General features: G+C 37.4%; 1 protein-coding gene across 1 annotated transcript in view; it reads left to right on the top strand.

Moving 5' to 3' along the window:
* oxr1a (oxidation resistance 1a) overlaps positions 1–26,790 on the top strand; it is a 389,372-nt gene that overhangs the window by 27,484 nt on the left and 335,098 nt on the right. Inside the window, exon 2 of the mRNA XM_007242109.4 lies at positions 10,525–10,625. Within this exon, the coding sequence (XP_007242171.3) occupies positions 10,609–10,625 (17 nt within the window). The 5' untranslated portion in view covers positions 10,525–10,608. The remainder of the gene's footprint in view (positions 1–10,524; positions 10,626–26,790) is intronic.

Below are 26,790 nucleotides of genomic sequence, written 5' to 3'. Positions count from 1 at the left end.
TCAGTTTCTTATTCACAATAGAATAGAATCGAAAACACTTCAAATATTTACCAAATATCAAACATTTCCTTATTTAGAAGTAACCTATCTTAAAACATTGGGACAAAAAAATCAACTCACATGATTAGGTATAAAAGAGCATTTTAAACAGTAGAAAATCACCAATCTCTGCAAAAAAATGCTTCTAAAAGTAAAATTGCAAAGACTTTGGATGCTCCACCATATACAGTACATAATACTATCAACAGATTCTCCAGAGAATCTGGAGAAATCATTGTGTGAAAGGGACATGGGTCAACATTGGATGCTGCTGAACCTCAGCCCCTTCAGGTGACCTTGCATTTAAAAAGGCATGCTTCTGTGCTGGAAATCACTGCACAGGGTCAGGACCACTTCCACACATCAGTTTACAATTTCATTTTAGAACCTCAAACTAATTCGAAGTAATATTTAGATTCAGATTTTGTAACACAATGATTCAAACTCAATGGTGCGAGTTAGAGTGTAAGTCTGTGGTTTGCAGTGTTAAATCAACACTTATTAGTGTTAAACTTTACACTCTCAGTGTTAATTTAACACTAACAGTGTTGATTTAACACTGTCAAATTTCCTGTGTATGAGCCTCTGATTGCAATCCCAATGTTCCTGTGCAATCTGGACCTGAAACACATGAACACAGGCTTTAAACAGGCTGTGCAAACTGTGTTTGAGAATGTACAAAACCGTACAAAACTACTAAAAAGACTCAATCAGGAGCCCAAACTTTTGACTGGCACTTTAACTACTGTGACACTTTGCGCAGCGACTTCTCCCAGTTTAATGATAGTTCATTTCACCTGCTGTGTTCTGGAGGAATGTGTTTTTTGGCCTTGTTCAGTAGAGTGGGTGGTTCGGCCCCAAGGGGCTTTTTTACCAGTGAGAGGCCATTTCTTTCATCGGCTCTTTGAAGAAATTACATTTGATGGACTGAGAAGGGGCGATTTGGAGCTGTAGCGAAAAATCCGCTCTTATACTTACAGTACTGTCAAGCTTCTGCTTTAAATCAGCTGCTTTCTGTCTGCTGAAACTCCCACTGTTTATCTGTAGGGAAGAGAGAGGGCTGGTTAAAGCCTGGAACTGTAATCAATGTGAATCTGCAGAACACTTAAGTGAGAGCAACAATTTCCTGTTGCTATTAGAGCTGATAAAAAGAGGTATGTGCCTTGGAAAAAAGCCCAAACACACAGCCATCTAATAAAGCAGCACAGCTTTATAACATCAGCTGTTACGTAACACAGCGCCTTCTTCCCCCGTCGCTTTGCCAGAGCTCTTATGATTAGTTTTGGTTCCCTTTTTCATTATGTTCATGTCTTTTTTTTTTTTTGCCTGTTCCTCCCTCCCACACGTCTCAGATGTACTGGTTTAAAAATAGCTGGGGACGGAAGCGCACCTCCTATAGATCTCCATATAAATGTCACTTTCTGAGACGTGAAAATCAGATGGAAATGAACGTTCAGCGCTAAAGGGCTGCAGTCATAGATAAACACTGTTAAAGAGTCTAAACATACTCTTCACTTCCCAATTCATACAGTAAATATATATACGGAAACTTAATGTAACCAAAGCCACTGTCTACACATTATAAGCCCATTCATATTAAACATTATAGGGTGTTTTTGGGCCTTAGCTGCTTCAGGCCTGAAGTAAAGTACAGGGCAGCCAATCAGAACAGAGGTCAGTAGCATATGTCACTCTTAAACTATTATCAGTGATTTTGCAGAATAAAACCCTTATAAATAAGTCTTACAGTTTTTTATGTATAACTGCCCAGTTTTAGACCAGGATTTGATTGTTATTGATCTAATTTTAACTATAACTAATTATATATTTCTATATAACACTATTGTGACTGTTTCTATAAAACTAGAAAGCTATTTCTAACAAGAAATAGTATATTACCACTGATTTAAACTTAATATATGCAATACTTTTTGGACTATATGGCGAACCAGATTATAAGGTGCACTATTAATGAATGGGTCTGGTTCCATACGTAAGGCAAACCAGATTATAAGGTAAATTAAGGGAAACAAAACAGTCTGATTAGTCAAAGTTTATTCAACTTATTCACAATAACTCTCAACATTGTTCAGTTGTAACACATAAAATACTAAACAATACACTCACCTTTTCAGTTCATTTCTCTTTTACAAATCTATCAAATTCTTCCTCTTCTGTGTTTTACAGTTTAACAGTTTAGATAGTGGTGTAATTCGCCCGGTGTTCATTCCCTGTCCCAATACACACCAGCTCCCGCTTTAGACAAACACTTAAACTTTATTCTCATCGTAAATCTCATCATTATTTTTGTATCACTAACAAAATTGTAAATTATTTAAAACTGTGTGGAGTGTGCACCGTGTTTTCGTAAAGTTTTCTCGATTTTAATGTTGTACACTACTAAGGATGCCTACATCGAAGTAAACAAGGATGTCGCCATGTTTTCCTAATGTAATCAGTGTGAGATGCCCACACAGGAAAAATGCCATGTCTCCAATAGGCAGCACCGTGTACCACATAATATCAGTTCGAGGTCAGTAAGCACAACCAGAATTAATACAAAATGCACACCAGATTATAAAGTGCACTGTCAAATTTTTAAGAAAATAAAAGGATTTTAAATGTGCCTTATAGTCTGAAAAAATATGATAATGTCTCACTGGCCAGACTCTCAACAGACTCACACGCAGATACCAAACACACAGTTTATTAATAAAAAGGGATTAGACAGAGGTGGTCAGAGACAGGCACGGTCAGAATCAAAGTGGCAGCAATAGATAACAACATACCAAAGTGAGAGCAGGCAAAAGTGCCATACACTAAATATCCAAAACAGGTAGAAGGGCTAGGTAAGAAGTGGTCAACAACGATAAACAAACAGTACAATGGAAAGTCAAGAGAGTAGTCAAAAAAAAAAAAACAGGTCGTAACAAAAGAGCCAACAGCAAAAAGAAACATGAGAAGAAGAAAACTAGTAATTAGATTCAGTTCCGGCCAACAAAATAACAGAAACAGCGGGGTATGTACACTAATAGGACAGGTGTGCATAATTAGAAGCTCGGTGAGTTAGATCGGTGAAGCGTCACGTGATCAGCAATGTCCAGGGGGTCTAGTGTTTTAGTCTTTAGTGTGTGTGCCACAGAGTTCATGGCAGGCAGACTGACAACATCAGGACTAACGGCTAATTGTATTTCTATAGCTAAATTTACTATTACAATTCTATTGATTACTGTAGTTCAATACCTTACTATATTCCTATATTACTTAAATTCTATTCTTACTGTGACTAACTTTAAATATATGTGCGTGTATGGTCTTGTGCATTGAATGTGAATGTAATTTTCTGCTAGAGTCGCTTTGGTGTCTGTTAGCACGGACAGTTCTAGCCAGACACCGCCGGTCACTATCATTACCACCTGCTGCACTGTCCACTTTCTTCTTCCTGGTACATGTTATGCTGTGGGATGAGGAATGTTAAATTCTTACACAACTTTGGAAATGCATCTAGTTTTAACCATGCGATGCTGTCCATGGTGCTGAAAGTCTACTACTGTTACCAACTCTCCCTAATAAATTCACCAATAAACAAAGTCTTTATGCTAATTTAATGTTTCACTGCTAGGACTACATGATTATTAACACTTTTACTGTTGGGGCATCTCTCCAACATCTGTAATTAGCAGTTCATTATCCTCTGGGTTTTTCCTGAGACTGATACATATTATGGGCAGGCTGTTATGTTGACTGAATATTTGATTTAAAAAATAATAATTTAATAAGCTCTTGTAGAAGAACAGGTGTCTGTTTGCTCTGTGTGTGTGTGTGTGTGTATATTTGCGTGTGTGTGTGTGATGCTCTTTTCCTGGCTGTTCTAATCAGGACAGATGAGGGCTGGGGGTTTGATCCTGGCTGTGGTTCAGATGAGCAGGAGATGAGATGCTGAGTCACAGCCTCACTGACACTGTGTTTGTTTGATTCCAGTGTGAATCACACAGCTGTGTGTGTGTCTGTGTGTGTGTGTGTGTGTGTGTGTGTGTGTGTGTGCAGGTAGGGATGCAGTGTGTTCTGACTGATGATGACTCAGTGGAATGAGTTCACTAATGAGCTGAGAAAGAAAGAGAGAGAGAGAGAGCAAGAGAGCGAGAGAGAGAGAGAGAGAGAGAGGGAAGCAACAGCAGCAAACCAACAGCTCTTCACCATCACTACCACCACTATCTATCTCTCTTCTTCTTTCTCTTTCATTTCTTTCTCTCTATTGCTCTCTCTCTGTCTCTTTTATTTCTCTCTGTTTCCCTCACACTCTTGCTTAAATTTCCTTCTTCTTCTCTCTCTCTTTCCCTCTATTCTCTTGCTCTTTCTTTATTTTCTTTTACTTTCTTTTTTCTTTTATTTCTTTCTATTTAAATGTTCCGTTGCTCCTTTTTCTCTTTTTGTGTTTCTCATTAACATTTGTGTTCTTTCCCTTTTTAATTGATCCTTTTTTCTGATTCCACTCTCTCGTTTTGTCTTTCTTTCTTTCTTTCTTTCTTTCTTTCTTTTTCTGGACCTTTTTACTCTTATCTTTCTTTCTTTCTGCATTATTTCTCTCATTTTCTGTTTTTTCACTCTCTTTTTTCTTTCTGATTCTTTTCACTCTCTTCTTTCTTTCTTTCTTTCTTTCTGTATTTCTTTCTTTCTTTCTGCATTATATCTCACTTTTTCTGTTTTTTTCACTCTCTTCTTTCTTTCTTACTTTCTTCCTTTCTTTCTTTCTATCTATCTGCATTATTTCTCTTTTTCTGGTTCTTTTTACTCGTGTCTATCTTTTTTCTTTCTGCATTATTTCACTTTTTCTAGTTCTTTTTTACTCTCATCTTTCTTTCTTTCTTTCTTTTTCTTTGTTTTTGCATTATTTCACTGTTTTTGTGGTTCTTTTTTACTCTCGATTTTCTTTTTTTCTTTCTTTCTTTCTGCATCATTTCTCATTTTTTTTCTGTTTCTTTTTTACTCTCACCTTTCTTTATTTATTTTTTCCTTCCTTCCACTGTTAATATTTCTCTCTCTTTTATTTATTCTTGCTTTTTATTTCTGTGTCATTCTATTTTCTCACCTTTTTAATGTATTTTACTCTTTTTTTTCTTCTAGTTTTCCTCCTTTATCCTTTACTTTGGTAAGAAAGTCTGTGTAACATTAGACACTGTAAAAATTGGTGTAATCAGACCAGCTGCTCTCTTTTCTTTCTCTCTCTCAGTATCTCTCTCTCTCTCTCTCTCTCTCTCTCTCTTTCAGTGTGTGCAGGTAGGGGTTTAGGCGGTGCTGACGTGTGTATTAATAATGTACACTCTAACCTTTTCTCATGCTGCAGCACCTTCACTCTCAGGGCTCTTGAGTCTCTGTGGTGCACAGGAATGTGAATCTGCAGGAGATCGTCTCACTGTGGAGCTTTTATAACACTCAGGCTGAACACCGGCTTGTTAAACACTGACCGGATACTGTATATATATATATATATATATATATATATATATATATATATATATACACTGTAAAGATATATAACCCCCCCCCCTCTAGTTCTCTCTGCTCCATCCACCACCGCTGAGTGGACCACAGGACCGCTGCTGACCAGATATGATTTGGCCAGTGGAGCGTTCTCAGCACAGCAGTGACACTTGACATTTCAGTGTGTGTGTGTGTGTGTGTGTGTGTGTGTTACTGGCACTGCTGTGTCACTGGGGGATTTAAACACATCAGTGGCACTGCTGGACTGAGAGAGGTCTAATCCAGAAATATCCAGAACCTACTGAGCACTGATGAAGAGCTATACTGCATTAACACACTGACTGTAGTTTATAACTGTACCCACAGTGTACAGCTACAAGGCTATGGCTTATTATCCAATATATAGACATGATATTAATCACTGTACACTAAAATTACTTTAATGCAACTTTCTGCATTTGCTTTTTTAAAGTAAATTTAATTTCAGATAAATTTAAGTAACTTCAACTCGGTTTCAAGGCTTGGAAATGTTAGATAGAGTAAATAACTGAACTGAACTTCAGTCAATCCTTTCTTTTAGTAAACTTTACTTAATTTATTTTTGCTGAATCAATCCTTTCTTTTAGTAAACTTTACTTCATTTATTTTTACCGAATCAATCCTTTCTTTTAGTAAACTTTACTTAATTTATTTTTGCTGAATCAATCCTTTCTTTTAGTAAACTTTACTTCATTTATTTTTACCGAATCAATCCTTTCTTTTAGTAAACTTTACTTAATTTATTTTTGCTGAATCAATCCTTTCTTTTAGTAAACTTTACTTAATTTATTTTTGCTAAATCAATCCTTTGTTTTAGTAACATTTACTTAATTTCTGCATTATCATTAATATTACCTAATTACAATCACTTAATTTATACAATATTACTCAAAAAATTTATTACTACATAAGTGTACCGCAACATGCTAGAAGTTTCAGCATGGAGTTGTAGAGGTTCCTAATGGTGTTCTGTGAAAATCCATCTGTGCAGCTTAAGTATTCACCCAGTATAGACTTGGCAATGCAGCCAGCAGTGTGGACGAGCATTATAACTATAAACTATAAACTTTATCATGAAATATAATTAATAAAATCCTTATGAGATGTACTTTTCCCAAATCCCATCTATGCTTACAAAATATTTTTTTCATAATAAATTCATAATATCTAAGCTTAAATACACATTTTAGTTGTGTCGCTGGGTTTCACTCAGTCCTCTTACCATAACACATTACCCCATCTGAAACTTCTGGAACATTCTACAAGTCACATCTACAACAGGAAGTGACATCAGCTGGTTCGTCTTAAGATCATGGGAAGACCAAATTTAAGTTTCATTTATTTTTTTTTTTATTTATATATTTATTTTTTATGTATATTTGATCTTATTGTAACTATGACTGAGGAGATCAATCTCAACACTCTGTCCTGTTTCCTAAATCAATTCTTAGATCTTAATGGTTTATTTTTAAAATGCAAAATTTGGGAAAATTACTAGAATGTGCTCCGTGTCCTCTAGCACAGCCGCCATTGAGATATTTTTCATGTTTTTGCTAATTCTATGCTAAAAAAATCATTCCTGTTACTCAAAACATAAAAAGTAACAGGAATGAGTGCCAGTAACAGGAGTGAGTTCCAGTAACAGGAGTGATTTTATTTTCATAAAGATCAATTATTTAAACATGCAGTCAACGATTTCTTTAAAATAAAGACTTTCTTAAGATAAAAATTTAATAAATTAGTGGACTTTGGGCTTTTAAACATGCTTTTTAAATTTCACATGAGTTTTTAATAATCTGCGGATTAGAAACTTTGTAAAAATTAAGAAAAGCTGCCTGTGTTTGACCAGTACATGTTCTGAATAGGTAAAGTAAATACATGTGTTATTAGATTCAGAGTTTAAAAAAAAGATAAAATAAAATAAGTTTAATTTGGAAGAGTTACAACAAGCAAATGACACCTATTGGGTGGAATGGAGCAGTAACAGTTATCATGACAGGTCTAGATGGGGTTTCTAATAAAGTGGTCAGTCAGTGTAAAAGGAAAGGGCAGCTGCTGGGAGGATGAAGGTGTATGTATGTAACGGGAGACGGCGTTCAGAGGCTATAAATAAGGAATGCTCCATCAGTCTTACTTTATCTCTCCGTTACAGACAGCATCAGTATTTGCCTCACACACACGCCTGTGTTTGGACTGTGTCTGAGCACAGTATGAACCAACAGCCTGGGTAAACACGCTGTCCAAGGTGCTGAAAGTCCAGCAGTGTGTGGTTAGCCACGGTCCCTCCTCTAATAAACAAAGCCACGTGACCAGATCGTCTCACAGACCTTCATGTTTCTGGAGCTCAGTAACTGAGAACCGGGGCTGCATGATTAATCATACTTTTACTGGGACGGGAGTAGAACATGACATTCAGGACGTCCAGTTTAAAACCACAACCAGTAGTAAAATTAATGTAGTGCTTTATTTACTCTTCAGATAAATAAGAAAAGAAAATCATACCACAGCAAACTATAGCGCACTGGTCACTTTTATGCATTGCACAGCTCAAAATGCGTGAAAGGCGTGAACTAATTACATTAAATTAATTAATCATGGGTGTGTTTTAGAGCTTAGATCGGGCCCAAAAAATCTGACCCGACCTGAGCCTGTGCACGTTCTGCCAGAGCCCACCCCGACCCACCCCACAAACTGTCATTATGAGCCCGATCTTGATTTAAACCCCATATTTTTTTAGTAAGTAAAGCGTTAAAACAGAGCTTTTTAAAATCATTTTCGGGCTGTTGGAATGAGCAAAATCTGTTCAGAATTATGTTAATTAACACTGCAACACTGAAGAAGCATAGACCTATTATTTAAGTTTTTTTTTTTTAAGAACACGAACACAGTGCTGCAAGTCAAGTGCGGACAAGTGGAGGAGCTCACGTTTGTGTGAGCCCCAGAGCTGCGTGATCATAACATTCTAACTATTGTTATTATCACTTTATAGCTTTATATAAAATAAAAATAGCATTAAAAACAGACGCCTACATCACAGACCCTTTTTTTGAGCCTGACCCGACCCTGCCCAAGGAAAGTGTTGGGAAATCTCGAGAGAAATTATACTCTAGCATGTTTTGGCATAACATGAAATAAACCAATCAGTGTGCCAGTTGTCATTCCCTTTAAGAGCCAGGTGAGCTCTGACTTTGGCGCATTAGTATCTTAACAGAGGGACGCTTTTGCACATCTCAGAGGATACTGACCTGTTATGAAGGTACACCAGCAGCTCATTTAAGGGAACAGCAAGGTTATTTTATTCTTTATTCTGTTTATTGTTGAGTTTAAGTCAGGTTTGTGCTCTGTGTGTGTGTTTAACAAGCAGGGTGGGTTGGGGGGGGCGGTTGGATGTACACAGGTACCAGGAATGGGCTCTGACAATTGACTGTTGTTTAGGTTCATTTCATTCAGTGGAGCACCTGTGATTTCTGCAACCAAAATAGAAACACGCCGAATTTTTACCTGAACACACCTCACTTCCAGACAACCACGCCCATCAACATAGATTTATTTCTAAACTCTGCTGCTATTTTAACAGCGTGGGTGCAAGGCGTAAAAAAATAGACTGTTGACAGCTTGCAAGATAGCAAAGAGCATCGCAACGCACCTTGTGCAGAGTGTACAATAGAGCCTTTAGTGTGAGAATGTCCAGTGTAGCAGCAGACCATTGATATAGATTGTGGGTCTAATAATAATAATAAAGATACAGAATATTAAAATATATATTAAGAAATATAATATACTATATGATATTCAGGCCTTGAAGTAGCTAAACAGCACCAGAATATCACACTACCACCACCATCATGTTTTACTGTAGGTATTATTTTTTTTATCTAAAATATGGTGTTACTTTTACTCCAGATGTCATAAGACACACAAGTTACAAATGTTCAACTTTTGTTTGTCAGTCCACAGCTTATTTTTCCAAAAGTCTTGGGGATCATCAAGATTTTCTGGCAAAATTGAGACAAGCTTTAATGTTCTTTTTGCTCAGCAGTGGTTTTCGTCTAGGAACTCTGACATGCAGGTCATTTTTGCCCAGTCTCTTTCTTATGGTGGAGTCATGAACACTGACCTTAACTGAGGCGAGTGAGGTCTGGAGTTCTTTGGATGTTGTTGTGGGATCTTTTGTGAACTCTTGGATGAGTTGTCGCTGCGCTCTTACGATAATTTTGGGCGTCCGGCCACTCCTGGGAAGGTTCACGACTGTTCCATGTCTTCACCATTTGTGGACAATGGCTCTCACTGTGGTTTGCTGGATTCCCAATGCTTTAGAAATGGCTTTATAACCCTTTCCAGACTGATAGATCTCACTTTTATTTTCTTTCTCATTTGTTCCAGAATTTCTTTGGATATTAACATGATGTGTAGCTTTTAAGTATATTATGTTCTATGTCTCTTTATCAGGCAGGTCTTATTTAAATGTTTTCTTTATTGAGAACAGGTATGGCAATAATCAGGCCTGGGTGTAGCTAGAAAAAATTAATTCAGGTGTGATAAACCACAGTTTAATTTTAACTTTTTCATACAGGGCTATGTATGTTTTTTTCTATTTTTTTCTCCCTTAATAATAAAAACCTTCATTTAAAACAGCATTTTATGTTTACGTGTGTTGTTTTTGACTAATATTTAAATTAGTTGGATGATCTGAAACATTTAAGAGTGACAAACATGGTGGATATAGATGGATATTTTAAGAATTGATACAGTATTTCAAGACATTTTATTTTTTATGATATTTTATTATATATAGAACAATTCTTATACCGCTAATTACCACATTACATTGTTGTTATAAAAGTGTTGTTACAGTTGTAATTAAGTCGTGTATACAAGAGATCCCTCACATAAAGTAAAAAAAGCTCTTTTTTTTTTACCTTCTTCTCAACATACATTCATTCCTTCCTCTCTCTCTGATTTCAGATCTGCTCCCTGAAGTTCAGCCCCTCCTAATCGACTTCCAGAAGCGTCCGTCCAGGAGAGAAGAAGGAGAGAGCCGTCGCCAACATGTTCAGCACCAAAAGGTCAGGGTGACATCACGGCTCCTGTGTTGTGTGGTGGACCTCCGCGGGAGGAGACGCTAGGAAATGTCAGGGAACCTTTGGGCCACTGTGGAGAGAGGCTAACGCAGATGATCTGGAGTGACATTTCAGGCCTAGCGTTTATTTTCAGCTGTGATTCAGCGCTCCAGAGGAAGCGGTCACAGTTGATTTCGGGTCGCCTGATAAGCTTTCCCCTCTGTTTACCTCCGCTGTGCAACTTTATCAGTGCACACACAGCGTGGCCTCGTCCAGAAATACACAATAATACACTCCTTCTCTCACAAAACCCAACACAAACACTCCAGCACTCCCGGTTCAGGCGGCGTGAGGTTTTCACACATCGGTACAAGTGTCACACATCAGCACAAGGCCATCAGCTGTGTGTTATGGAGTGTACTCTGGGTCTGTTATGTGTAATTCAACTCATTGACACGTTTAGTGACTGTGAGATTAGAGCTGCACTGGATTTCATCTGTTGATTAGTGTTACAGTTCTGACCTTCGTTCTGCAATACTGTACTATTGGAGAAGGCCACCGTAGTTAAACCACTCTTTACAGTGCTGTGATCTACAGCTCTACAGGAAAAAATAAGAGACCACTTCCGTTTCTGAATCAGTTTCTCTGATATTATAAACTATATACAACATTTCTCCCAAATTCCAAATAAAAATATTGTCATTTAGAGCATTTATTAGCAGAAAATGAGAAATGGCTGAAATAACTAAAAGATGCAGAGCTTTCAGACCTCAAATAATGCAAAGAAAACAAGTTCATATTCATAAAGTTATAAAAGTTCAGAAATCAATATTTGGTGAAATAACCCTGTTTTCTAATCACAGTTTTAATGCATCTTGGCATGTTCTCCTCCACCAGTCTTACACACTGCTTTTGGATAACTTTATGCCACTCCTGGTTTGATGGCTTGTGATCATCCGTCTTCCTCTTGATTATATTCCAAAGTTTTTTAATTTGGTAAAATAAAATTTTCAGCTTATATTATATTACATTATATTATACACTATATTTCCAAACACTTGTGGTGAATAGGAGCTAAATGTCTTAGTCTGCTCAAATACTTATGTCTTATGTTTGGGTGGTATACACTTTTTTTCTTACATCAGCAATACACAACAGTATATACAGTATTATTACGTAATAATAGGGGTAGCATAAGCTGAGCAAATACTGCAGGTTGAACTTGCATTATCCTAATACTTTGTCATTACAAGGGGAAAAAAAGCTATTTTTTATTATTATTATTATTATTATTATTATTATTATTATTATTATTATTATTATTATTATTATTATTATTATTATTATTATGTGTTTCCAGCAATAATATAAACAATATGTTTGTTTTCTTCTTAGTGAAGACCCCGTATTTTTAAATCAGTACCAGTTTGGGGCAAACATTTGTTCACAAAGGGCTGGATTGGTCTAGCCAAATTATTTTCCCTTAATAAATGAAATTATCAAAGTTTTCTATGATTTTCTGATATTGAAGTTTTTTGATAATCTGACAAATATCAGCATGACAAAAAAGCAAAAACAAAAGAAAGGGGGCAAATACTTTTTTTACTTTATAAATATAAATAAACCTCTGAAAATAAATAAGAGACCACTTAATGGTGATGTTTTTTCTTGATTTTACCAAATTAAAAACCTCTGGAATATAATCAAGAGAAAGATGGATGATCAAAAGTCATCAAACCAAGCTGAACTTTGAATTAAATTAAATCTTTGCAACAGGAGTGGCATAAAGTTATCGAAAAGCAGTGTGTAAGACTGGTAGAGGAAAACTGTGATTAACGAGGTTATTCAACTCTTCCAACTCTTAAAACTTTATGAATATGAACGTGTTTTCTTTTGCATTGTTTGAAGTCTGAAAGCTCTGCAAAGCTTCTCATTTTCTGCAAATAAATGCTCTAAATGACAATATTTTTATTTGGAATTTGGGAGTAATGTTGTTTGTATTTTATAGAATAAAGCAACAATTTTCACTTTACTCAAACATAAACCTATAAATAGCAAAAAAATTTCCAGAGCTGTATACACACAGTCAGAGTTCCTTATGCATCCTGTATATTGAATATAAAAATAGTTTAGAATGCACATCCCCAGCTCTGACACCAGATAATTAAAGCTGGGGATGCCTCCTGGCTGATAGAGACAGTGGTGGGAGCTGATTTTATAATGCAGTACAGGATTTGCTCGTGCGCGGCTACAGAGGAACACTTTGTGCTGGAGAGGATCTGGCACAGTTAAACAGTCTTGTGCTGTGCAGCTGAGTGCTGTACAGCTGATCAGGCAGTGTAGTGCTCAGTCAGAGAGAAGAACCTGGAGAAAAGCAGCTTCATGCAGCAGATATGCCTGAATAACAGTGTGTAGAGTGCAGTGGCGTGCAGTGAATATAGTGGGTACCCCTTCTACAAACCCCCCCAACACCCCCACCCCCCTGCCAAGCGACACATAGATAAATATTACAATAACTACAGATTCTCTGTCTTGACTGAGTTATATGAACTTAATACACAGTATCAGCCCACAAATACAGCTACAAACCACAAAAAAACACGCCAGGGCAGCCAAAACATTAAGTACACACAAAAACTCACCAGTCAGAAGGCTGTTAATATTACTGTGAATTAGTTTCACATTGAGGAACAGCCCTTAAAAGGGCTTTTTTGCAGTCGCAATTACGTGATAGTTAGTTAACTACTGAATTAAGCCAGCATGAACATTGTTTTACGACTAAGCAAAGCGTACCCCTTCAGCAGAGCGCTGAGAAGGGGTTAGGCAGCCGTGGCCCCGCCCCCGGAGTGAAAATCATGAATCTGATTGGTTAGATTGTCCTATGACTTTGCTAACAGACTTGTTACTACAGCCTTCTCAAAATCAGTAGAAGGGTCCACGCAGACACGTGAGTAGATACTATTTTAAAAAGCTTTGATTGGTTAAAACTGCTGTCAGTCAGATAGCAACTGAAGAGTCCTGTAGCAACTGAAAGAACACAGACTAATGCTTTGAATTAGTTGCTGTTTTTTATTTTACATGCACTTATTGTCACCCCTTCTCTGAAAGGTTAGAAGGTTAGAGTGTGTGCTCAGTAAGAGTTTGAATAGTGAATATCTTTACTGTTTTCCTCTGCCGCTTTCTGCTAGCAACATTTAGCATTTTACTCACATACAGCTGAGACATACACTTTCAAATTTTTAACTGTGTCTGTGTTGAACTCTGTGCACTCTGAGGAGTTTGGAGTTTCCCTCATACAAAACAATGTGTTTCTCTTGGTTTGTTACGTCCACGTTTGGTACTTGCATTATCCAGCTATGCAAATATCAATGCAGTTTCTATGCTAGGACTCTTTTAACAGAAATCAATATGAGACATAGCTATATTATACATTAGACCACAGTTATTTCTGACCTTGCAATGTGATTGCCTGAGAGGTGTACTATGAATACCATTATCAGCCAGTAATGCACTGTAACTGAAGCTCTTCAGAAATCAATATTTGGTGGAATAACCCTGTTTTTTCTGCATCTTGGCATGTTCTCCTCCACCAGTCTTACACACTGCTTTTGGGTAACTTTATGCCTTTACTCCTGGTGCACAAATTCAATAAGTTCAGCTTGGTTTGATGGCTTGTGATCACCCATCTTCCTCTTGATTATATTCCAGAGGTTTTCAATTTGATAAAATCGAAAAAAAAACTAATCGTTTTTAGGTGGTGTTGTATTTTTTTCCAGAGTAATTGTTCGTTCAGCTATTATTATGTTTTATTGTTGAGTGGAAGGATATTTGTCACACAGGTTAATTGTCTGCGTGCTCTCATTAACGAAGGTAAAGAGAGCGGTGCTAAATTGCTAAATTGAATCCTTGGTCTGTGGGATTGTTTAATTGTAGAGGAGGACAATACAGTTTGAGCACCTCATTAAAAGCTTCGTCGTCAATCTTCTCGCTGTATAAAATCATGAGACCCTAATTCTCTTAGGGGGCTCAAGCAATTTGTATCCACTATACGCCCGAGATAATCTTGGCTCTAATCGCCAGCGTTTACACCCAAAATTAAAAATAAATAAATAAATAAAAATATAAATAAATCGCTCAATAAAAGTAATATGGCAATTTAAACGGTAAAGAATAATTATAATTAATATAAAAATAAATACATATACATAAAATAAATATCTTAATAAATTGTTCATTAACATTGTTTAATATTTCTTTAGATTCATTTGTTTATTTATTTACATAACTAGAAAAAACAGAAATAAATACATTGGGAAATAAATGAATGCAAAAATAAATAACAAATTATTAAGATATTTATTTTTATGTATAGGTATTTATTTTTATATTAATTAAAATTACTCTTTACCATTTAAATCACCCTATGACTTTTATAGAATTATTTACTTATGTATTTATTTATGTATTTATTTATTTTGGCAGTTTTTGTCCTCCATAAAAATGGCTATAGGTGGTCCCGACCCTTTCCCCAGCAGCCTGCAGCACTGGGCTCGTTACCCACCCATCGTCTCGTGGCCCTCAAACCTGGATGGATCTCCACTATCTTCAGTGTCACTTACAATCCAGCAGCTCCTGGTCGACCCACAGAGACACATGACTTCCTCGAGGGCTGAGACGAGTGGTAATGAGACTGGGGTTCACCTCAGAACTCATTATTATCATGGCCCTTCTGTGCTCAGCTCCTCTACTCTCTCGGAAGTGGATAGTGGATGCTATATACAGCCAAAGAAGAAGAAGAAGAAGCGTGGAAACCCTGCCCACCCTTCCCGCTTTACCTGACCTCGCTAGACTGAAAACCAAGCTGTCAAACTCATGGCTGGAATGGAAACCAGCAGCAGGAGCTGTTACTATATTAAAGCAACATGAGCTTGCAGCCATTAGCAGCTGAGAACACGACAGGCCGTGGTGCTTACAATCTGAGTGCACCTGACATGGAGCCTCGTCGCTGGAGTTTGACTGGCGTATGTGTTAATGGGAACCAGTGCCGGTTTTCCTCTGAGGAAAACTCAAGAGAAGGTTCAGCTTTACATAAAGATGTTCATCAAACACTCTGTGACAACGAGCCGAGCTGTAAGATCCTACATGTGAGAGGTGATGCCTGCTGACATCGAGAACCAAGCTGAATTTCCAGTGTGCCAAAAGTTTGGACACACCTTCTCTTTTTCAATGCATTTTCTTTATTATTTTCATGATTATTTACATTGTAGATTCTCACTGATGGCATCAAAACTATGAATGAACACATGTGGAGTTTTATGTACTTAACAAAAAATGACCTGGCCTCCACAGTCACCGGACCTGAACCCAATCCAGATGGTTTGGGGGGAGCTGGACCACAGAGTGAAGACAAAGAGCCAGCAAGTGCTAAACACCTCTGGGAACTCCTTCCTTCAAGACTGTTGGAAAACCATTTCAGGTGACCACATCTTGAAGCTCATTGAGAGAATCAGAAAATGCCAAGAGTGTACAAATCAGTAATCAGAGCAAAGGGTGGCTATTTAAAAAAAAAATAGAATATAATTTGTTTTACATAAAACTCCATATGTGTTCATTCACAGTTTTGATGCTTCAGTGAGAATCTACAATATAAATAGTCATGAAAATAAAGAAAACGCACTGAAAAAGAGAAGGTGTGTCCAAACTTTTGGCCTGCACTGTACATCCAGTGGTGTTAAATTGGGATTGGGTATGGGATTATGCTGTTGTGTGAAACATAAAAAAAATATGCTCTCAAACACATTAAGAGGCAAGAAATTCAAGTAATTAACTCTTAACAAGTTCAGCACAGCTGTTAACTGAAAGCTGTTAATTCCAGGTGACTTTACCTCATAAAGCTGATTGAGAAACATGTGCCAGCCAAGATGTGCAAAACTGTCTCTATCCAAGCAAGAGGTGCCTGTTTTAAGAATCTAAAATATATAAAACATATTCTGGTCCATTAAAGAGTTTTTCGTTGTCTAAATAATTTGATGTTTTTCTTTATAGTTTGGATGACTTTAATTTTAATATACTGTACAAAACAGAACATTTTTAAATAATCAATTAAATAATTAACTTGTAGTTCCTAACTCTGCCTTTCCCCTTTCGGTAAATTGAAATGCACTGCACCTCACCAGAACTACAATCCCCAGCATGCACCTGACAACATCACATGTTCAGCCAATCGTTCTGCTGTTAGTAATTTTTATGTGTATATAAACCCGTTCGTATTATCGGTCTATCTATCTATATATCTGTCTGTCTGTCTGTCTGTGTATCTATCTATCTACTTTTCAATCCTCCCTCTTTCTATTCATCTATCATGCCTTTTTTATTTTATTCTCCCCTTTCTATTTATCTATCACCCCCCTTTCGATCTATCCTCTACCTTTTACCTACTTGTCTTTTCCCCCCTTTTGATCTATTTATCCTCCCCCTTTCTATTTTTGTATCGTAAACAATTCTATTTATCTATCCTCCCCCTTTCTATCTATCTATCTATCTATCTATCTATCTATCTATCTATCTATCTATCTATCTATCTATCTATCTATCTATCTATCTATCTACCTACCTACCTACCTACCTACCTACCTACCTACATACCTATCTATCTATCTATCTATCTATCTATCTATCTATCTATCTATCTATCTATCTATCTATCTATCTATCTATCTATCTATCTATCTATCTATCTATCTATCTATCTATCTATCTATCTAACAAACCCTAACACTAAACCCTACAAATATTCTAAAAAAAAATATGTTTTCTGCATTAAGATTAATAAGTGAATAATGAACTTAATGTTTAATGTCCATAAACCTTTCCTCGAATATTTAAGCCTTCAAGAGTCCATGTTTAAGCATAACCCATGACATATAATCTTTAGGACATGACATGCGGTTTTAACCGAGCTAACAGCTCACCATCATGATGTACCAGCACCTAATCCTGACCTTCATCGTGTATAATTACCACCGCAGAACCTCCCGTCCTACAGATATGTGAGGAGATTGACATCAAGGGCCTAGCGCTTTATTATTTATGTATGCAGAGGCGGAGGAGGTAAAGCTGCCTCCCAGGGAGAGCACGTCCTGCTGGGATATTTAACCCCCTACAAAGGCGCGCTGATCCAATCAGGGACGAGGCGATACGGTGGGTGATGTTCTTTCAGAGAGTTCTGATTGACCTTGAGAACAAGGAAGAACACGCCTGGAGTGTGGAGTTGAGGGAGGAATCTTGGAGGAGCTTCTTTAATCAGAGATTTCAGTGAGAAGATATTCACCCATCAGCTCTTTAGCTCTTTAGCTAGACCCCCTAGAGGTTCTGATCCATCTGATAACAGTGGTGAGAGTGATAGAGGAGGGATTATATCAATATTTCAGTTTACCTACACTGGTATGTTATGTCTTTGTTGCTGCTGTTTGCCATTGTTGACCGTTTTCTCTTTGACCATACCTTTGCCTGAAAATTAATTGCACATTGCACCAGTAAGAGCAGAGTGTGAAGGTTCAATTAGCAGGGTAAGAGCACAGTTTTGCTCAAAATATAGCAATGCACACAACATTACGGGTGACATACCAGAGTTCAAAAGAGGACAAATTGTTGGTGCACGTCTTGCTGGCGCATCTGTGACCAAGACAGCAAGTCTTTGTGATGTATCAAGAGCCACGGTATCCAGGGTAATGTCAGCATACCACCACGAAGGACGAACCACATCCAACAGGATTAACTGTGGACGCTGTAAGAGGAAGCTGTCTAAAAGAGATGTTCGGTTGCTAACCCGGATTGTATCCAAAAAACATAAAACCATGGCTGCTCAAATCACGGCAGAATTCAATGTGCACCTCAACTCTCCTGTTTCCACCAGAACTGTGCGTCACCACAATAAATTATTGTGGTCTAAAACCAGATGTTACAGTTTTATTTTCCAACCCATGCATATTAATAGAAATGCAGACAAAATTCAAATGACTGTAACACAAAATGAACAACCTGATAAAAGACAATATTATTAAGATTTGATGGCATGGTGGTTTAATGGTTAGCACATCGTCCTCTCAGTGCTGGGGTCCTGGGTTCAAATCTCTATCTGGGCTGGAGTTTTCTTGTTCTCCCCAGGTTAATTGGCTACTCCAAATTGCCCAAAAGCCTCAGTGCTTTAGTGCCTGATGGTGGACAGTGGTTTTTAGTGGAGAATAAGCAGTGATTAAGTGCTGTTTGAGTGCTGAATGTGATGGTGATTGTGGTTTTCCAGAGCATTGATTGAGCAAGTGTCCTTGGGTTCCTTGAAATGTTCTATACACATTCAAAAGGGAAGGGAAAAGAAATGTAAGAAAGGCTTTGACCTTGAGCCTGAGCAACAACAAGCCTGTTGATTTCTTTAATGTTCAATCTGTACCATGAACATCTTTAATCAAAGAGTGTGAGAAAAAAAAAAGTGTGAGAAGATTTCCTGTTCTCACTTTCTTTCTTTTTGCGTTTTTGATTCTGGTATATTACGTGTGCTTTCAAGTAGAATTCATACAAATCATTTTAGGATCTGGTAGAGGAGCCCTGGTAGCAGTTTATGTTAACATGCTGTAGCATGACAGTGAAAGCCAGCATGAATCTGGATCACTTTATCTATCTCAAATATTTATAGCTTTCATAACTCAGCTGCACAAGGACCACTAAATATAAATACCCAGTAAAGGTTAGTTAACCTTAACTTTCTGGCTATCTTGTATTCCTTCTGGGATCCTGGCTAAAGCACTGCTATCAGAAGATGCCGGTGATAAACTAAGCACGTTTAATGTGCCTTAATATCTGATCGTTTTATGAACTAGTGCAGAAAATATATTAAATTGCATATTGGTCTTGAGACTGAAGCAGAATAATTCCACAGATATGAACAATTGTATCATAGAAAAGGTGGTTTTAATCAAAGACTTTAATGAAAAGGTTTTCTCCCTTCCATTCTCCCAACTGTTTTTTTCTTTTCCCTTGTTCTCTTTCTAGTTCAGAACTCCCGCTGAGGTCTGTTCCCAGGGGTCATTTTGATTGGTGCTTTGAAAGATGTGTTAAATGACTGGAGGAGAAGGGCTTGCTGGCGTTGGCAGTGCGTTTCAGAATCTCCTCCACCGGCCAGCATAGATCTGATAGTGATTTTTGGTGCCTTTACAGTGATTTATACAGTGACTGATATTTGTTCTGATTGACCTTGAGAAAGAGGACAAACAAAAGCATTGTGTTGTAAAAAGGAATCTTTATAAAATGAAGACTTCAGTGAGAAGGTGTCCTCAAGTCATCTGTTTCTTTCTTTTCTCTCTCTCTCTCTCTCTCTCTTTGCCTGTCACTCTCTCTCTCTCTCTCTCTATTTCTCCTCATACGTCTGAACCCCTGCTGAGGTTCTGGTCCCAGGAGTCATTTTGATTGGTGCTTTGAAAGACATGTTAAGTAACGAGTAAGGGTTTGATTGGGCATTCAGGTGTAGGCAATGCATTTAAAATCTCTTATGACTTGTGCCAGCTTAGATCTCGGGTGATTTTTAAGAAAGTTTTAAATGGCTAATCTTCTGTCAGAATGTCCTGATATTCTTTGAGATTGAGGAAGATAAATTCCATGAAAGAACGTTGGAATTTTAGAAAATTGCACTGATCCTAACATGAATGAGAGGACACGGTGTTTTCTAATTTGATCTTAAATGTATCCTTCCATTAAAATCCACGTTTTCTTCTTCTTTGTGAAATACTGTATATACTGAGTTGTATATGGATGCTGCACATGAAACTGTTCTTCAGCCTCCATTGTCTGCAGTAGCTAAAAAAAAAAAGAAAACCTCAGAAATAAGAGTTGATCTGAGAGATGTCTGTGTCAACCAGTGAGTTCATGGCCTTGCCCACCTTGCTCTGACCTGAGGTGGAGCTTACAGCTGTGTTTACAGAGCTAGTTAGCGTTAGCTATCTTGTGTAAGTAACTGTAGGTTTAAATTGGATCTCCGGTTGATTCTGCATTTTACAGAGACCTTAAATATACACTAGGGAAGCACGGTTTGACAAGGTTGCACAACTCGACAGAACACCGACAGAAAAGCAGGCGCTGTTCGCGAGAAATTTTATGAAATAGAGCAGACTCTGGGGCTTCAACGTAGTGAAACTGCCCAAGCACTGAAACACCAAGTCCGAGGTAAGAGTTTAGTAGTGTTAGTTTAGCTAAGACAAAAATGTTATCAATGCAGCGGAGAGAAGCAAAAAACGACTCACATGGCATTCATTTATACTAGAGACCACAACTAGACATTTTAAAATAAATTTTAAAATCATGAATGAGGCCTTTAATACTGAGGAAGAACCAGTCTGTGGAGTTGATGTTGAACGAAGAAACCTTGGAGGAAGCTCAGAGACCTCAGTAGAAAGGTGTTCTCCAATCAGCTTTCTCACTCTCATTGTCTTTCTCTCTGGGTTTGAGACCCCCTTCAGGTCCTATTCTATTAAGTAAGGTGATTAATTTTGCTGATTAATATGAAAGCTTACAGTGGCGGATTCCTTTGATTTAAATTAGGATGTCTTCCCCATCCTGTCTGAACCTCTGCCGAGGTTCTGGACCAAGGAGTGTTTTATTGGTGTGTTGAAAGATTTGTTGGATGGCTGAATGAGAAGGGTTTGGTTAGGATTAGCACAAGACATGCTGGTGTAGGCAATGTGTTCTTAATCTCTGCCACTGGCTAAAAAGTATCTGATTGACCTTGAGACTGTGGAAGAACCAGCCTGTGGAGGTGAGAAAAGAAACCTTTGTATGAAACTTCTTTAATCAAAGACCTCAGTGCCATCAGAAGTTCATGATAGTTCATGATATACTTTCCCTGTCCACATTGGTGTAAAGAGTGGTGAAGAACAACTCCACCAATGAACAGTGCAATGAGTGATGAGAGTGATGAGTGATGTATAGATTGACCTGACTGAGAAAGAACAACCAAGGTGAGGAAACTTGCAGAAAGCTACTTTAATCAAAGACTTTAAGAGGAGCGATATCATAGAAAAATGTCTTTAATCGAAGAATTTAGTGAGAAGGTGTTCTCCCATCAACTGCTGCTCTCTGTAAATCTTATAAACTTCATTTCACTTCTCAAATATCACTGTGTTCTTCTGCTATAAGATATACAGTATCTAACTAGAATTGCTGATCTGAACAAATGATGATTTATAAAAGAAAATCTTTTATAAAGTTTTTTTTAATCAAACTTTTCCATACCACAGTATTTCTTCTGCCTGACCTTTAGATTTATCTTCTGTCTTTCTCTATTTCTCATTTGGGGTCTTAATCCACACTGAGGTTCTGTTCCCAAGGGTGTTTTGATCTGTGCTTTGAAAGACACATTAAATGACTAGAGGAGAAGGGTTGGATTAGGATTATCATAACCAGTGCTAGCATAGGCAATGTGTTTAAAATCTTTGCCGCTGGCCAAAATACATCTTTTTGGAGAGTTTACAGTGGATGATATGGTGGTTGGTTTTCTTTCAGAGTGTTCTGTCTGACCTTGAGACTGAGGAAGAGTCTATGGAATTGAGAAAAGGAACCTTCTGATTGACTGGAAGATAATGATTTAGTTATAATTGACATAAAACATGCTATGGCAATAAATTTCAATACACATCCCTCGCACTGGCCATCATAAATCTGATATTCGTTCAGTGTACTGACTGACCTTGAGATTGGGGAAGAACTGTTCCACAAAGGTATCATTGAAAAATCATGCTGATCCAATCAGGGAGGGGATGATAGAAAAGGTTGATTTACCTTGAGACTGACGATAATCAAGCTTAGAGAGAAGGAATCTTGGAGGAAGCTTCTAGTTTGGTCTGAAACCCCTTTAGGATTGTGTTCCTTGGTCTGCTGTTGATTGGTGCTTTGAAAGACGTGTGAAGTAACTGGAGGAGAAGGGTTTGATTAGGATTAACAGTGCGGCAGGCGGTGTGTTATAAATCTCTGCCACTGGCCAACGTAAATCACGTTTACCATGGCTGATACTTGAGACTGAGGCAGAAAAATCACATGGATCTGATCTTAAAAGATCTTGAGTGTTTTTTGAAGGAGAGTTTAGAGGGGTTGATAAAGTGAGTGATATTCTGTTGGACTGTCCTAAATGACCTTAAGGTTTATCCTCATCAGCTTCACTTTTTCACATGAGGCTTAGCATAAAGGCTTAGCATTTCATATTATTATATGTACTACTAACAGTAGAGTAAGTCACTAAGTCACAGACAAAATTATAATAATAATAATAATAATAATAATAATAATAATAATAATAATAATAATAATAAAAATATTGTTAAATACCATGAAACCGTCAGAATCTTGAAAAATAGCATGATATACATTTTTGGCCAGCACTAGTGGACATATAGTGTATGTATCTCTATATTTTTGTGTTATAAATGGTTTATTAATGAACCCAAAATAATTATATTACAGCATCCCTCATAGAACCCTATGTAGAACCCTTCTCTTTATTTACAGTAAACTTAGATTTACAGATTTCCATTAAGCGGCTAATGCCACCTGACAGTGCTACACTGAGGAACTCTAATTGTTCTGGTAAGCCAGGGCGATATTAGCTATCGGTTCATTCCACATAGCTTGTTTTAACACAGTAAAAACACAGACAACAGTACAATATACCTCTAACCAGCAGCTAATGCTAATGCTGCTTCAGCAGTGCTAGTCGGGGTTAGCAGCAGGCTACAGGTTGATAAAACTCACCTCTGAACTGCCAAAGAGCTAGCGCGGTTGGCAGCTAATGCTAATACTGCTGGAGAACTAAGCTGAAACTTCTGTATAACTTAAGAAAAATAGCTTTACTGCTCCTTAATACCTGACTGGTAAAATTCATACATAATGTGCATTATGGATTGTGAGGTGCAATGTGGATTATGAGGCGCACTGATAATTTTTTGGAAAATTAAAGGATTTTAAGTGCACCTCATAGTGCAAAAAAAATGGTTGTCTATTTCAAATCTGTTTAACAAAAACAACCTTTTATGAGCAGACTTAATCAGATATATATTAAACTGACTGACTTAACAAAAAAATAAAAATATCTAAGTGGAGATTTAGCTTCTAAGATTAGCCTGCAGCCACACTAGCACTGTCCTGTAGCCCAAAGTTTAGGAAAAGTCAATGCATTTGAAAGCTCTGCTTAACTTCAGTATGATGTTGGTAAACTGTAAACTGGCCAGCGTCGGTTTTTAGAGAGCTTCACATGGTAATGCATTCACTGTCCTCAGTACATTTTATAACACACTACCACTCTAATATAATCTTAATCAGATTACCAGACCCTGGCTTTTCCCTGAAAGCACACAGACTCAGGAGGAGATCTGCTGTTGCATAATGAGTTGTGTGTTTGGTAATGAGAGAGAGAGAGAGAGAGAGAGAGAGAGAGAAATATAATACAGCTGCAGGTTGCAGAAGCCAGGCTAGAGGAGGATGAGCGTCTTTATCTCAGGCACAGACCTGTCAGGTCGCAGATATAAAAGATTTAGATGGCACAGATGTGACAGATGCTCACAGTGTGAGAGCTGCACACCGACACCTTGATTAATCTGGGTTATAGAACAGATCGACCGGAATTAATTTGATGAAACGTCCTGCAAATTTCCATTTTTCAATCAGTCAGCAGTCTTTTCACTGTTATGAGGATTTTATTATCGCATAAATAACTCATTACAGAACATGACTGAGTTACGCAAACCGTATTATTAGGATTCACTGTGTTCTGCAGTCTGGTATAAGTATCGTTATCAATATAAAAACGATTTGGTTGCACAAACGAGTATCTGAAATGATTTCATGGTGATTAAGGAGCATTCTATGATGAATATGATAATAAACATATTGTTGCACATTGTCACAGGTTTCAAGGACACTGCAAAGATGTAAAAAGATAAGAGAGTTAAGAGATGCTACATGTGTCCACAGTGTCAAATGGAGCTGTGAGGGATGACTGAGAAAGCTGTGGAGCATCACAAATCAAGCTAAGTTACATGTCAGTTTAATGCAAGGCTGAGGTGAGACAGATTAGTCAGTTAAGTGCAAATCCAAGTCAAGTTCTGAATCGTGAGTCGTTAATACGAATTGAGTCACAAGATAGGTTAGGGCAAGTCTGATTCAGGTCACATATCAAGATATGAATTTGACAGTTTAACACAAGACTGAATCAAGTCAGTTAAGTGCAAGTCCAAGTCAAGTCTTTAGTCTGCACTACTAAGTCAAGTCACGAGTCAGTTTAGCATCATTCTGAATCAGTTCATGAAACTGACTTGAATCACAAGCCAGTTAAGTACCAGTCCAAGTTGAATCACAAGTCAGTTAAGCACAAATTCAAGGCAAGTCATTAGTCTACACTGCTAACTCAAGTCACGAGTCAGTTAAACACTATTCTGAATCATTTTATGAGACTGACTTGAATCACAAGCGAGTTAAGTGAGAGTCCAAGTTGAGTCACAAGTCCGTTACACACAATCAGAATAAAATCAGATGTCAGTTGAGCACAATGCCAAGTCAAGTCATTAGTCTACACTGCTAAGTCAAGTCACGAGTCAGGTATGCACTATTCTGAATCAGTTTATGAGAATGAATCAAATCACAAGCAAGTTAAGTGAGAGTGCAAGTCGAGTCACAAGTCAGTTGAATGCAAGTCCAAGTCGAGTCACAAGTCAATTAGTCACAAGTCATAATCGAGTCGCAAGCCAGTTAAGCACAATTCCAAGTCAAGTCATTAGTCTGCACTACTAAGCCAAGTCACGAGTCAGTTTAGCACTATTCTGAATCATTTTATGAAACTGACTTGAATCACAAGCAAGTTAAGTGAGAGTCCAGGTTGAGTCGTAAGCCAGTTAAGCACAAGACTGCATAAATTTGTGAATCTAATTTGAGTTACAAGTCAGTTTAGTGTAACTCTAGTGTAGAGAACACTAGAAGTCCAAATTCAGCCGTGAAGTCCACATCGAGTCACAAGTTAATTAGTTAGAGCAAATCTATTGTGTAAATTTTGTTGCAAAAGTTTTATGCAAAGGAAATAAAATCCCAATCAAAATGTTAAAAATCAAAACGAACAAGTGTATGTGAAAAACTCAAATAAGAAAAAAATATATCACATATATATTTTAAAAATATACTTTGTTACATTATTATTCTTTGCAGCTATTCTTTGCGGGGTGAGCTCTCAGATGAGGGTTCAGGGTACCCATCAGTTCAAAACCAGTTAACCAATGAAAATTCAAGGAAAACGCCTTCTTCTAAGCCCCGCCCACCCGTGAAAACAAAAAACTGAAGCAAAAAAAAAAAAAGCCAAAAAACCAACAGAAAATTCACAAAAACACCAAAATAAAAGCAAAATCCAAAGTGAAATGATTTTAAAATGACTGCAAAGTATAATATAGTTACCATGAATATTTAAAATATATATTTGCTATATATTTTTTCTATTTTGAATTTGCAACACACACTTTTTACTTTAGATTTTTCCTTTATTTTGGTTGCGGATTAAATTTTTTTGCGTAAAACTTTTGGCAGAAAATTCACTCCATACTAATCTGTGTCAGGTCACAAGTCAGTGAAGATGAGTCTGAGTTGAGTTCATGAATCAGTCCATATGAAACCAGAGTGCAGCTCCAGTTTAAGTGTCTGACGGGAGTCCGCACACACAGAGGATGCTGAAAGTTTGCAGCAGCTCGGCGGAAACGATGGTGTGGGAGGTAACAGTAGTAGTTCTTGTTCTGACACATAGTTCAGATGTAGCTTTTTCTCCAGGCATGCTGTCAGCTCAGACTTCCGAACGCGTGGAGGTGTTTTCCTCTGTGTTATACAGTCTGGGCCACGGTTGTTCTACAGCCAGGAAGCAGCTACTTCCAGATATGGTCAAATAGATGATGATTAAAGTATTTGGACTCCAAATAAAAAGAAAAACACCTGTAATCAGGGGTATTAAAAAGAGTTTATGCTGCTTTTGTAGGAATATTGTGCAGGGACAGCTTAATACTAGATTTTGGAGAATTGCAGTAAAGTAAAGTAGATAAATGTACAAATATGCTCATAATTCATGAAAAGACTACAAATATAGTTGCCAGAAAAAACAGAAAAA

This window comes from Astyanax mexicanus, chromosome 1 (assembly GCF_023375975.1).
Source record: "Astyanax mexicanus isolate ESR-SI-001 chromosome 1, AstMex3_surface, whole genome shotgun sequence".
NCBI classification, from domain to species: Eukaryota; Metazoa; Chordata; class Actinopteri; order Characiformes; family Acestrorhamphidae; genus Astyanax; species Astyanax mexicanus.
Note: the sequence above shows the minus strand (reverse complement) of the source record. Positions and strands in the feature narration are given on the sequence as shown.